This window comes from Bos indicus, chromosome 1 (genome assembly GCF_029378745.1).
Source record: "Bos indicus isolate NIAB-ARS_2022 breed Sahiwal x Tharparkar chromosome 1, NIAB-ARS_B.indTharparkar_mat_pri_1.0, whole genome shotgun sequence".
Classification (NCBI taxonomy): Eukaryota; Metazoa; Chordata; class Mammalia; order Artiodactyla; family Bovidae; genus Bos; species Bos indicus.
Genome location: NC_091760.1, coordinates 84,648,654 through 84,660,092, shown reverse-complemented (window position 1 = coordinate 84,660,092; position 11,439 = coordinate 84,648,654). Strand labels below are relative to the sequence as shown.

The 11,439-nt window shown below is 44.1% G+C and overlaps 1 protein-coding gene across 3 annotated transcripts in view; it reads right to left on the bottom strand.

Annotated features, from left to right (window-relative positions):
• DCUN1D1 (defective in cullin neddylation 1 domain containing 1) overlaps positions 1 to 5,842 on the bottom strand; it is a 35,210-nt gene extending 29,368 nt beyond the window's left edge. The window contains exon 1 of one of the 3 annotated variants that reach the window (XM_070791330.1): positions 5,721 to 5,842. Coding sequence is in view for 1 of the 3 variants with exons in the window: in XM_070791318.1 (XP_070647419.1) it covers positions 492 to 494 (3 nt within the window). In the remaining 2 variants the exon portion in view is untranslated. Of the gene's footprint in view, positions 1 to 491; positions 647 to 3,932; positions 3,954 to 5,720 lie in introns of those variants that run through there. The other 2 variants (XM_070791336.1, XM_070791318.1) reach the window with 2 other exon arrangements.
• Positions 5,843 to 11,439: the final 5,597 nt, after the last annotated feature.

Here is an 11,439-nt window from a genome sequence, read left to right as displayed (position 1 = left end):
GAGGAGCGCCGACAAAGTCTTTCCTTCTCCCCGGCGGGGCGGAGGGGGAAGCCCCGGCTCCGGGCGGGGGGAGCCTCCTACCCGGAACCCCTGACCCCGGTCCCCGGCCAGACACAATGGAGCCGGCGTGGGGGCCGGGCAGGGACCTGGCCGTTGCCCCATCCCCTCCCCCCGCCCCAACGCCTGCTCCCGCCGCGTCGGGCCCAGTGAGGGGCACCGGGGGCCGCTCCCCACGTCCCAAACTCCCCGGGGCTCCCGACTAGGCCCGGCTCCGCTCCGCCTCCTCGGCTCTCGCGTAGCGGCGGCGCCCGGGCGGGAAGGGGCGAAGGAGGAAGGGAGAGGCAGGGAAGAGAGCCCCGCCGGGGAGCGGGACGGAGGCCGCAGGCCGAAGCTCGGGGCGGCGGGGTCGCCGCGGGGCGGAGGGCGCTGGGGCGGGGGTGCGCGGCTGCGCCGGCCCCCAGCCGGCGGGGCGGGCGGCCGCAGTGCCTCACCATGTTGGTGTCCTCCAGGCCTCTCCCCTCCTCCTCCGGCTCCGCAGCGAATGGACGGCGGCGGCGGCAGCGGCTCCTCTCACGGGCTCGCCCGGCTCCCGCTCATGCGCAGTGCGGGGCGGCCCCGGCGCGGCCCGAGGAGGCAGCCCCGGGCCTCCGGGAGGCGGAGGGACTGGGGCGGGCGGCGGGCGCCCCGCGCGGGGCTTCCCCCGGGTGCGGGGGTCCCCCCGGGTGGGGTGGGGGGGGCGCGGGCGGGGCAGGGGGCGACGCACGCACCGCGCGCGCAGACATCCTCCCGCCGCGTCCGGCGGCCCCCGGCGTGTGGGGGGCCGGGGGACACCACCTACGCTGCCTACGCGCTCCTTACGCCGTCCGACTGCCGGGCCGGGTCTCCACCGACTGGAGGAGGGGAAGAGCGGTGGCCGAAGACTTGAGCAGCTGGGGACCACTTGGAAGGGCTAGGACTGACGCGCTAGATCCGACCCAAACCACCCCTTCCCATCAATACCAAAAGGCGGGGGGTGGGGGTGAAGGTGTAGGGGTGGAGAAAATAGTAAAAACACCTCCACCCCCAAGTGTTTTCTTCTCCCAGACCAGTATCTGGACTGCTTCGGGTCCCCCACGTGGACATACCGGAGGAAACCATGGTCTCCCATGTGGGAGCCAGAATGCCCTTTAGAATGGCCCAGACTCTTCCCTGACCTGTGTCCACAGGAAGACCAGTGGGATGGCCCTAGGATTCCAGGCGAGGAGGACTGAGGTTTCAGGGCCTCATTCATGCCATTCTGGTGTCGGATAGAGTGCCTTGCTCTAAATATGCGCTTAGTTCAACCTTCCTAGGATAAGTTTGGAAAATAAAGAACTATCTTTTTTTTTTTTTTTTTAACAAGGGTTGATACGATCTTGGTTTTAAGTCTCATGAGTCTGAGGGTACCTGGATTTTCTGCCGGGGATCAAATGTCACAGGGAGTACAAAAGATTCTTTGGAGTGGTCCCTGACCTTAAAAAATTGACTATCCAGTTAAAGAGATGAGACGCTTTCACAAAGGAAGGAAATAAGAAAACAGGTAATAAAGCAAACATCAAAAAATCACATCTAAGACTGAAGCCAAAAAATCTGTATTGCAGGACAGAACCAACCTGAGTGGAAGTGTTATCAATCTCACCTGTTATCACTGTACTCAACAACATCCTTTTCCCCTCTAATACTAGCTTAGGCTGCCAGATCAACCCAGTGACTTCAGGGCTTTGAAATTCTTATCAAAACTTCTTTGGCTGTTCCGGGGGCGGGGGCCTCCTGACACTTCCTGGAGCAGCCATGTATCAGAAGCTCCCAGGACTAAGACCCATCCCTGGCTACCAATAAGCACATATCCGTTGTTTTCACCAGCCTTCAGTGTGCACATATTAATGTCCCAGACTCCTTGCTAAACCCTGGGAAAATATTCAGTAAAGACAGACCAGATCTACTTAATGCAACAAGCCTGAAGCTGGACCACAGCCATAGATGTTCTCCTTCTAGGAATTCACCTAGCATTTGACCTGAGATATCAAGTAACATCTAGGGTCTTAATGTGGAGAAGGAAATGGCAACCCACTCCAGTGTTCTTGCCTGGAGAATCCCAGGGACGGGGGAGCCTGGTGGGCTGCCGTCTATGGGGTCGCACAGAGTCGGACACGACTTAAGCGACTTAGCAGCAGCAGCAGCAGCAGGGTCTTAATGAGGATTCACTGTCTCTCTTTCCACAAACTTATACTTCACTAAGGTAACAGCTCATGGGTTTTCTTAAGCTCTTTTTCCTGACTGCCAACTCCAGCAAGGGCTTCCCTGGTGGTTCAGCAGTAAAGAATCCACCTGCCAATGCAGGAGACGCAGGTTCAGTCCCTGGGTCAGGAATATCCCCTGGAGAAGGAAATGGCAACCCAGTCTGATATTCTTGCCAGAAAAATCCTATGGATGGAGGAGCCTGGAAGGCTACAGCCCATGGGGTCGCAAAAGAGTCAGATATGACTTGTCAATTAAACAAGAGCACCTCCAACAAACGGTTCTTCTGACCTCTCTACTGCATTTGAACACTTTTGCCTTAGATTTCCTCTCCATTATGTTCCATGATTCCACTTTTTACTATGTTTCCTCCTTCCTCTGTGCCACTCTCCTTTGCTGGCTCAGCTCTCTTTGGATCTTAAATGGTAGGCTTTTCAGAACTATCCCTGAATCTCTTCCTGTGTATGAGCTGTGTCATGCTCTCACTCACAGTTCCACAATGTCAACTATTATCTATATCTTCAGGAGTCGTAAATCTTAACTTCTAGGTCCTGAGCAGCAGGCCTGCACACTAATTTTGATTACTTCACCAGCCTGTCAATCTTGACAGATCTAAAACCTTATCCACAAATCTGCTTTTCCTCCTGTCTTTTTCTCAGATCAGCCAAGTCAGAAATTTAAGTCATTCAGGACTCCTCCTACTTCATCCCACTAATCTAATTGCTCACCAGACTTCATCAGTTTCACTTCCTAAATAATTTTGAATCTGCACTCTATCTTCTATCCTCCTATACCCAAGCCTCTATTGTATCTCTTCTCATCAGTAGCCTCTTAACTCAAGTTCTGGCTTCTACTCTTCCCCTACCATTCCAGACTTCTCTTGCTATAACACAAATCTGAATTTCATCCTTAACATTCTCATTGGGCTCCATAAATGTGAGCCCCTTTGGTGTGGCATCCAAGGCTCTCTCCCCATAATTTGTCCACTAACCTTGCAATTTTCCACCCCCTTCCACACAAATGCACCTCATATTTGTTTTAACAACCCAAGCCTGCCATCTCTCATTCTGCTATCCCTGGGTAGCAGGCTAACACTGACTGAGGGCTTTCCATATTCAAGGCACTGTGTTAAACCCATACACAGCCTAAGTCACATAATCCTCACTTCAACCCTATGCATGCATGCATGCTAAGTCACTTCAATCATGTCCGACTCTGTGCAACCCCATGGACAGTAGCCCACCAGGCTCCTCTGTCCACAGGATTCTCTAGGCAAAAATACTGGAGTGGGTTGCCATTTCCTTCAACCCTATAAACTGTGCCCAAAGATTATACCCACTCACAGAGAGGTTGAGTAACATGCCAAATGTTCTTCAGCCAATAAGTAGTAAAGCTGAGATTTAAACCCAGACAGGTGGCACTGGTGGTTAAAGAACCTGCCTACTAATATGGGAGACATAGGAGATATGGGTTCAATCCCTGGATTGGGAAGATCCCCTGGAGGAGGGCATGGCAACCCAATCCAATATTCTTGTCTGGAGAATCTCATGGACAGAGGAGCCTGGCAGCTGCAGTTCATAGGGTTGCATATAGTCAGACAAAACTGAAGCGACTTAGCATGTGTGCAGTCTGGCAACAGACTCTATTCTCTTAACTATTTCACTGCTATTTCCTACCTAAAACCTCCATGCTCAACTCAGAGACCATCTTCTCTGTGATAAGCTCCTGACCTCATTCCTTGCATTCCACCAGGTAGGTATGTTTCTCCTTCTGTACTTCTGTGACAGTTTATATACACTTCTATTATGCTTATGACATCATATATGATAATGTTTGCCTCCATGACCTCCCCTGCCAGACTGTGCACTGCTCTAGGCCAGAGACCCAGCAGCATAGATCTCTGAGTTTTCAGTGTCAAAATGAGTGCCTTGAATATAGAATATATATATATACACACATACACACATATATACATACTCCAGGGTAACACTGGATAAATTAAAAGAAGGATGATACCTGACTGATGTTTTGATCTGCCTTAAGACTGTGCCTATATTGTTTGTTATTGTAATGGGATGTCTTTACTCCTTGGCAGATGTATGTTATACCATATGGTCAGATGGTAAATGTAGTAGCAACTGTACCCATTACTGCACTTCCAAGTTACAGTACTGAATGTGAAACGGAGAATTATTACTCAGTCATTGTGGTTGAGTGAGAGAAACATACTTGTTAAAATTGTCCTGATTATTTTTAAATGGAAAATTCCTAAAGATAAAGCATAAATTACATGATTTAATTAACTAAAGAATGTTAATTAACATGTTCATATCACTCTTTTGTCATGAGGTTTCAAGTATTTAAGCTAAGAAGTTGATGTTTTTTAAGTACAGCATTTGTAAAGATTATTTTGTGCAGTGACAATCTCAATATAGCAGGAAATAAGGTGGAATTCACTATCATCCTGCCTCTCCCCCACTAGAAATCTGTATTTACACATAGATATAAAAAAAGATGTTGATATACAGATACACATATATTTATGTCACACACCTCTGTGTATGTCTAGTGAGTGCATACACACATATAGTCACTGTATACCTATAGCTATATAGACAAAGTAATATTCAGTATTTGTATATAATACAATTTTCAAGGTAAAACATGCAACTATTTTAAAATAATTGTTGCCTTTAAGTTTAAAATTCATGTTAAGACATTATATTTTCTGGTAAAATTGTTGCAAGTCTGTTTAAAGAAACATGTAAAACCAAGGATTTCATACTTTCAAAATCTATCTTTCAGCAAAAAGAAAGAGCATAAGTAATCTGAAAAGACAGATTGCTAACATTTCTGGTAGTTCATCTAGCTAAAATTAAGCTTGCAGGGTAACTATGTAGACACAGTTACAGTTCAAAGGCACTAGTCTGGGACGCACAGCCAGCACCCTCCCACACTTAAGTGGACTCAGTTTTGCCCAACATTTACATAAATGTGCTTATTGAATTCAAGCTTGCCTATTTATAAATATGTTAAGAGTAAATGAGACTGACCAAGGCAATCTATTTTAGTTTAAGTAAAACATAACATTTAGATTTTATCAGTCCAGAATTATAATTTTTTAAAGGGTAAAGCAGATAGGACTAGGCCTCGGGGCAGGGCTGTCTAGTGTGAGAACCATGGTCCCAAATTCACACCAAACTCACCAGAGTAGGGGAAGAGCTGAAAGGTTTGGGGTTCTCTTGTCACTGACAAATGTTACCAGGGATGTCAAAGAAATGACTGCCTGAGCCTCTCCCCCACATTCTGAACCATTTGAAGAGGAATCCTTAATTAGGACAAGGGAATAAACCTCAAGGAGTGTCCCTAGGAAACTGGGTACCATTGTCCTCCTCACAGAAGAGAACTAACAAAAGCAGTATTCCAGTGGGTCACCCTCTAAATAGGAAAATGGGAATATTCACCAGAGCCAGTCTGTCACCTCAAGGAACATGTGGATCTGTTGATTTTAGCTGCTCCACACTCATGGTAGAGGAATGGACTTGCAGTAACAGCTGAGACTGGAGGGCCAGCAATGGGAAAGCGTCTGAGACCATCACTGATGAGGTCACAATGCCCTACTGTCCCAAGATGTCCGTCCTGGACCTCCCTGCCTGGCTCAGCTTGGTCCCTCCTTCATGAGACTATGGCTCAGACCAGGTGTCTGTCTGGAACAATTCTGATCAGTTGCAAAGAGTAAATTCGTTGAGATCTTAATGACTGAAACAGTTCTGCAGGTAGTAGGCTAGATGATCCCCTAGAATCCCAGGCATTTATTCCTGGGTACTTTTGGTATCCTCACCAAGGCATTCTCTGCTGATAATGACAGAGGAAAAGCTGGTATTGAATCAAAACCTTGCTTTTCTGTCTTTATTCAGTGAATAGTGCATGTCATGCAAATTTCTTTGGGACTTGTTATTCTCAAAATGAAAAGACTGGGTTGAATTATGAGATTCTATCAACCCCTAAGTTTGTTTGCTTCCTTTCTGGTGGTCTATTGTGAACTGTCCTGAAAGGTCAGGAAAGTAGAGCTTGTCTCATTCATTCACTCATGCATGCATTGTGACATGTATGAAGCACTTATGCGAGCACTGCAGTGTCTGACAAATATAATGCAAGCCACAAATGTGAGATACATATGACATTTAAGTTTTCCTAGTATTGAAAAACTTTTAAAGTGAAAAGAAACAGATTTTTAGCTGTTTCATTTTTCAATATTTAACCCAAGATATCTAAGGTATCAGCATTTCAACATGTACTCCAAATATTGAAATATTTTACTTTTTTCCATGGTAAGTCTTTAACATCTGATGTGTATGTTACACTTAAAGTCATCTTAGTTTGGACCAGTCACATTTGAAGTGCTCTGGTCCAAAGCTGAATGGCTTTGGACATATGCTGAATGGCTACTGTATCAGTCAGCACTGGCCTAGACAGTGGCTGGCCTGGAGAAGATGCCCAACAAATAGGAGTAATCAGTGACCTTACTTCCAGGAAATAGATGAAAACCAAAGTAAACCTGGAATATCAATATATAATCAACAATAGTACAAAAATGGGTTCCCTCATGGCTCAGCATTAAAGAATATGCCTACAATGCAGGAGATGAGACTCAGATTCAAGCCCTGGGTAGGAAGATCCCTTGGAGGAAGGCATGGCAACCCACACCAATATTCTTGCCTGAAAGATCCCATGGAGAGAGGAGCCTACAAGGCTACAGTCCATAGGGTCACAAGGAGTCAGACACAATTGAGTGACTGAGCACACATGAGCACAACAATATGTAGCATTTGGGAAGCTAACATAATTCAATTGGAGGGGGAAAAAAATGGCAAGAGACAACAAGAGAAGCCACAGCAATGGAAAGCCCATGGACCCCAACTAGTGTGTAGTCCCTGCTTTCTGCAACTAGACAAAGCCCATGTGCAGCAGTGAAGACCCAGTGCAGCCATAAATTAATAAATATTTTAGAAAAACATTGGCAAGGTGGGTGATAAGAATTCTTCCTTTGTTTTGTTTGTTTGTTTGTTTGTTTTTATTTCATGCCATAGGCATGTGGGATCTTAGTTCCCCACCCAGGGATCAAACCCACACTCCCTGAATCGGAAGCTCAGAATCTTAACCACTGGTTGGCCAAGAAGTTCCAAGACTTATTCTTTAAATATGCACCTATATCTGGGATAAACGTTTTTCAGTGTGCATAGCAAAATAGGAAAATCACCTCTACACATTTATAAATGTCTACCAAGCAACAATAATATGCCTGATCCTTAAACATGTCATCCTATTAAATGTAATTTCTGTATTTTTCAATCAAAAGAAGACATATTAAATACTGAAATGCCTTTCACAAGCACTTTAGAATTTTGAGGTGTTTTTCTCAGGGCTACACAGTAAGTAAATGCCATTTTCTCTGCTCCCTTCAAGATATGTCATTCTTTTCAAAGAAATTATTTGGGATGGGTGATGAGAGAAGAGTTTGGTGAAAGAGAAAGTTTCTGTGCAAATGTTGTAAAACTTTTAAAAAGTTAATATCAAGGTCAGGGTAGCCCTATAGCACTGTGAAAAAGAAAAAAAAAAAAAACCTGTTAATATTATGAAATTATCATTTTGAAAATAAATATACAGAAAGAGGACGTCAATGAAGGAATCTAAAGATGAAACCCAAATAGGTTAATCTGTTGGGGGAAACCTGGAAACACCCTTTAGGACATTTGGGACAGGAGATGACAGGGCAAAGTTCTTTAGAAATGAAATGTGACCTGGCCACCCTTAATTGACCACAAGCAAAAGACAGGAAAATGTGGCTGCAGATCAACTGAGTAATGAATTTTAGAGAATTTGAAGAGGTCCCCTGATTTGGTTGATAGTCTGATGGGGAAGAAGGGTGCAAGGGTGAGGGTTGAATGGAGGGGAAGCAAGCACAGAGGTCCAGGGTCCGGCCTGACTGGTGAGCTCTCAGAAGGCGTTGGCTGGTGACAGCACACTTGGCAGATCAGGTCTGGCTGGAAAGAATCACCAGGGAGGGGTTAGGAGACAGGAAGGGATTATTTTCATTCCTGATCGATAGGATACAGCCGTACAGAGTAACAGCAAGCTGTGAAATGTGAAAGAGAACACCTAGCTTGGACTGGGTGCATGTGACAGGGCCACATACCTTGGGTGAAGTGGATGGCCCAGAGCCCAGGTTCTCAGTCCTCTACCCTCTGAGTCAGGTGTTTCATTTGTTTGGTTGATCTTGTGGCTGACAAGTGCCAAAGATTTGATTCCAGTCTTTGAGATGGATGATTTCTCAAAAGAAATCATGAATAATAGTTATTAAGTGACCTGCAATTGGAATATTTTATTTATATGAAGTTCTGATCCATTTTTTTTTCCTCTTTACATTTGTATTTCTTTTTTTAAGTATTTATTTTTATGTATTTACTTGGCTGTACTGGATCTTAGTTGGGGCACATGTGATCTTTGATCTTCATTGCAGCGTGCAGGATCTTTAAGTTGTGGCATGCAGACTCTCAGCTGTGCATGTGGGATCTAGTTCCCTGACCAGGGATCAAATCTGGGTCCCCTACTCAGGAAGCATGGAGTCTTAGCCACTGGACCATTAAGAGAGTCCCTGTAGTTCTCTCTATTTAACATACAAATTGAGGAGTGGCATCAGCTTTGAAATATTTGAAATAGACCTATGGGATGACATGAAAAAGTCACAGACTAAGACAATGGTGTTCTAGTCTGTCTGCATATGACTGAGCAAATCATACCTGTCTCCTTTGGCCCTCAGTTCCTCTGACTGGCAAGTTTGGATTAGATCAATTCTTGCTTTCCTCTCAACTTCAAATCTGAGCTTTGTTCAAAATTTCAGGATATGTAATTGTTCTCAGCATTCATTGAACACCTACATGTCAGCCACAGTATGAAGTACTATAAAGAAAGAACTAAACAGTTCCAGCATCATTGCCCATCCACCCCAGGAACCTAGGATCAGGCAATGTGGAAACTATGAGACTTGAAGAAAGAGTCTTTGGGCAGGTTTACAAGCACTGCATCCAGGTAACCCAACAGGATTATGGGTAAAGGGAGGCTGTGTGAAGCAGAGAGTGTGGGCTTTGAGTTACCTGGATTTGAGCTTGAACCAGACTCTATCACTTATTATGAAGGCAATGTCAGCATTTTCCTTAATACAAGATCCAATTCCCTCATCTCTAAAATATCTACCTCAGAGTATTGTGTGAAAAATCAGTGAGAAAAAGACCACAAATAACAAATGTTGGTGAGGATGTGGAGAAAGGGACACTTCTACGCTGTTGATGGGACTATAAATTGGGGCAACCACTAAGGAAAACCGTATGGAGGTTCCTCAGAAACAGAAGACAGAACTGCCACATGATCCAGCAATTACACTGCTGGGTACATATCCAAAGAGGACAAAAATACTAATTCCAAAAGATACATGCACCCCAGTTTTCACAGCAGCATTATCTACAATAGCCAATATATGGAAGCAACCTAAGTGTGCATCAACAGATGAATGGATAAAGAAGATGTGAGAGTACACACATATACATACACTGGAATACCACTCAGCTATAAAAAGAGAAGTTTTGCCATTTGCAACAACATGGAGGGACATCTGGAAGGTATTATGCTTAGTGAAGTAAGCCAGACAGAGAAAGACAAATACTATATCACTTACATGTGGAATCTAGAAAATAAAACAGATGAATGTGCATCTAACAAAAAAAGAAACAGACTTACAGATATTGAGAACAAACTAATGGTTACCAGTGGGGAAAGGGAAGTGGGGAGGGGCAAGATAGGAGTAGGGGATTAAGAAGTACAAACTACTATGTATAATATAAATAAGATACAAGGATATATTATTTATACATATATATTTATACATATTAAATATATTAATTATATATTATATGCATACATATAATATTGTATGTATTATATATATATTAGCGAAGGAATATAGTCAATATTTTATAATAAATTTAAATGGAGTATAATCTATAAATAACTTTGATTCACCATGTTGTCCACCTGAAACTAATATAATATTATAAATCAACTATACCTGGCAGGGATAGGAAGGGCTTCCATATAAGCCACTTGTTTCACCACCTGCCTGCCTGGTGGGCACATGTCTACTTGTCAGCCTCGGGATGCCTCTGATCTCTGGCAACAGCCAGGGATTGGTCTTACAGCAAGAAAACACAGAAAAGAAAGAATGGGAGCAAGTATACAAATAAAAGGGCTTCTCAGGCGGTGCCAGTGGTAAAGAACCCACTTGCTAGTGCACAAGACATAAGAGATGTAGGTTCGAACCCTGGTCTGGGAACATCCCCTGGAGAAAGACATGGTAGCCCACTCCAGTATTCTTACCTAGAAACTCTCATGGACAGAGGAGCCTGGTAAGCTACCATCCATAGGTTTGCAGAGTTGGACACAGCTGAAGCAATTCAGCACGTACACATGCAAGTAGAAAATTATTTACTAATTCCCACAATGTTATGTGTAATAATGCTTAGCAATGAGGAGAAAAATCATCTGAAAGAATCATACATTATTTGGTTTTTGCTACCAATTTACTTTTATAGGAGTCTTGAATGATATAGTTCTAGAATTAGAGCTATTACCCCAACTAATGTTTGGAAAGATAGCAATACAGATCACAACACAGACCATTTTCAACATGTAAAAAAGTCTAACAGAAATGGTTTAGCTAAAGAAAAGCTTTCTACTGCTAAAATGATTGAAATTCTTTCATTTTAGCTGGAACTGTTTTAGTTCAAAGTAGTAATACATGTTACTCCAAGCTCATTATGAACTGCCTATGTTCTTTCATTGCTTAAAAAAAGTGGAGAAATTACTTTATGACTTCTTTAAAAATGCATGTTGATAGGGGAAAAAATGGTTTAATACCAAAAGTCTTTGTTGATAGAAATAATTCAGTTCAGTTCAGTTCAGTCGCTCAGTCGTGTCCGAGTCTTTGCGACCCCATGAATTGCAGCACGCCAGGCCTCCCTGTTCATCACCAACTCCCAGAATTCACTCAGACTCACATCCATCGAGTCAGTGATGCCATCCAGCCATCTCATCCTCTGTCGTCCCCTTCTCCTCCTGCCCTCAATCCCT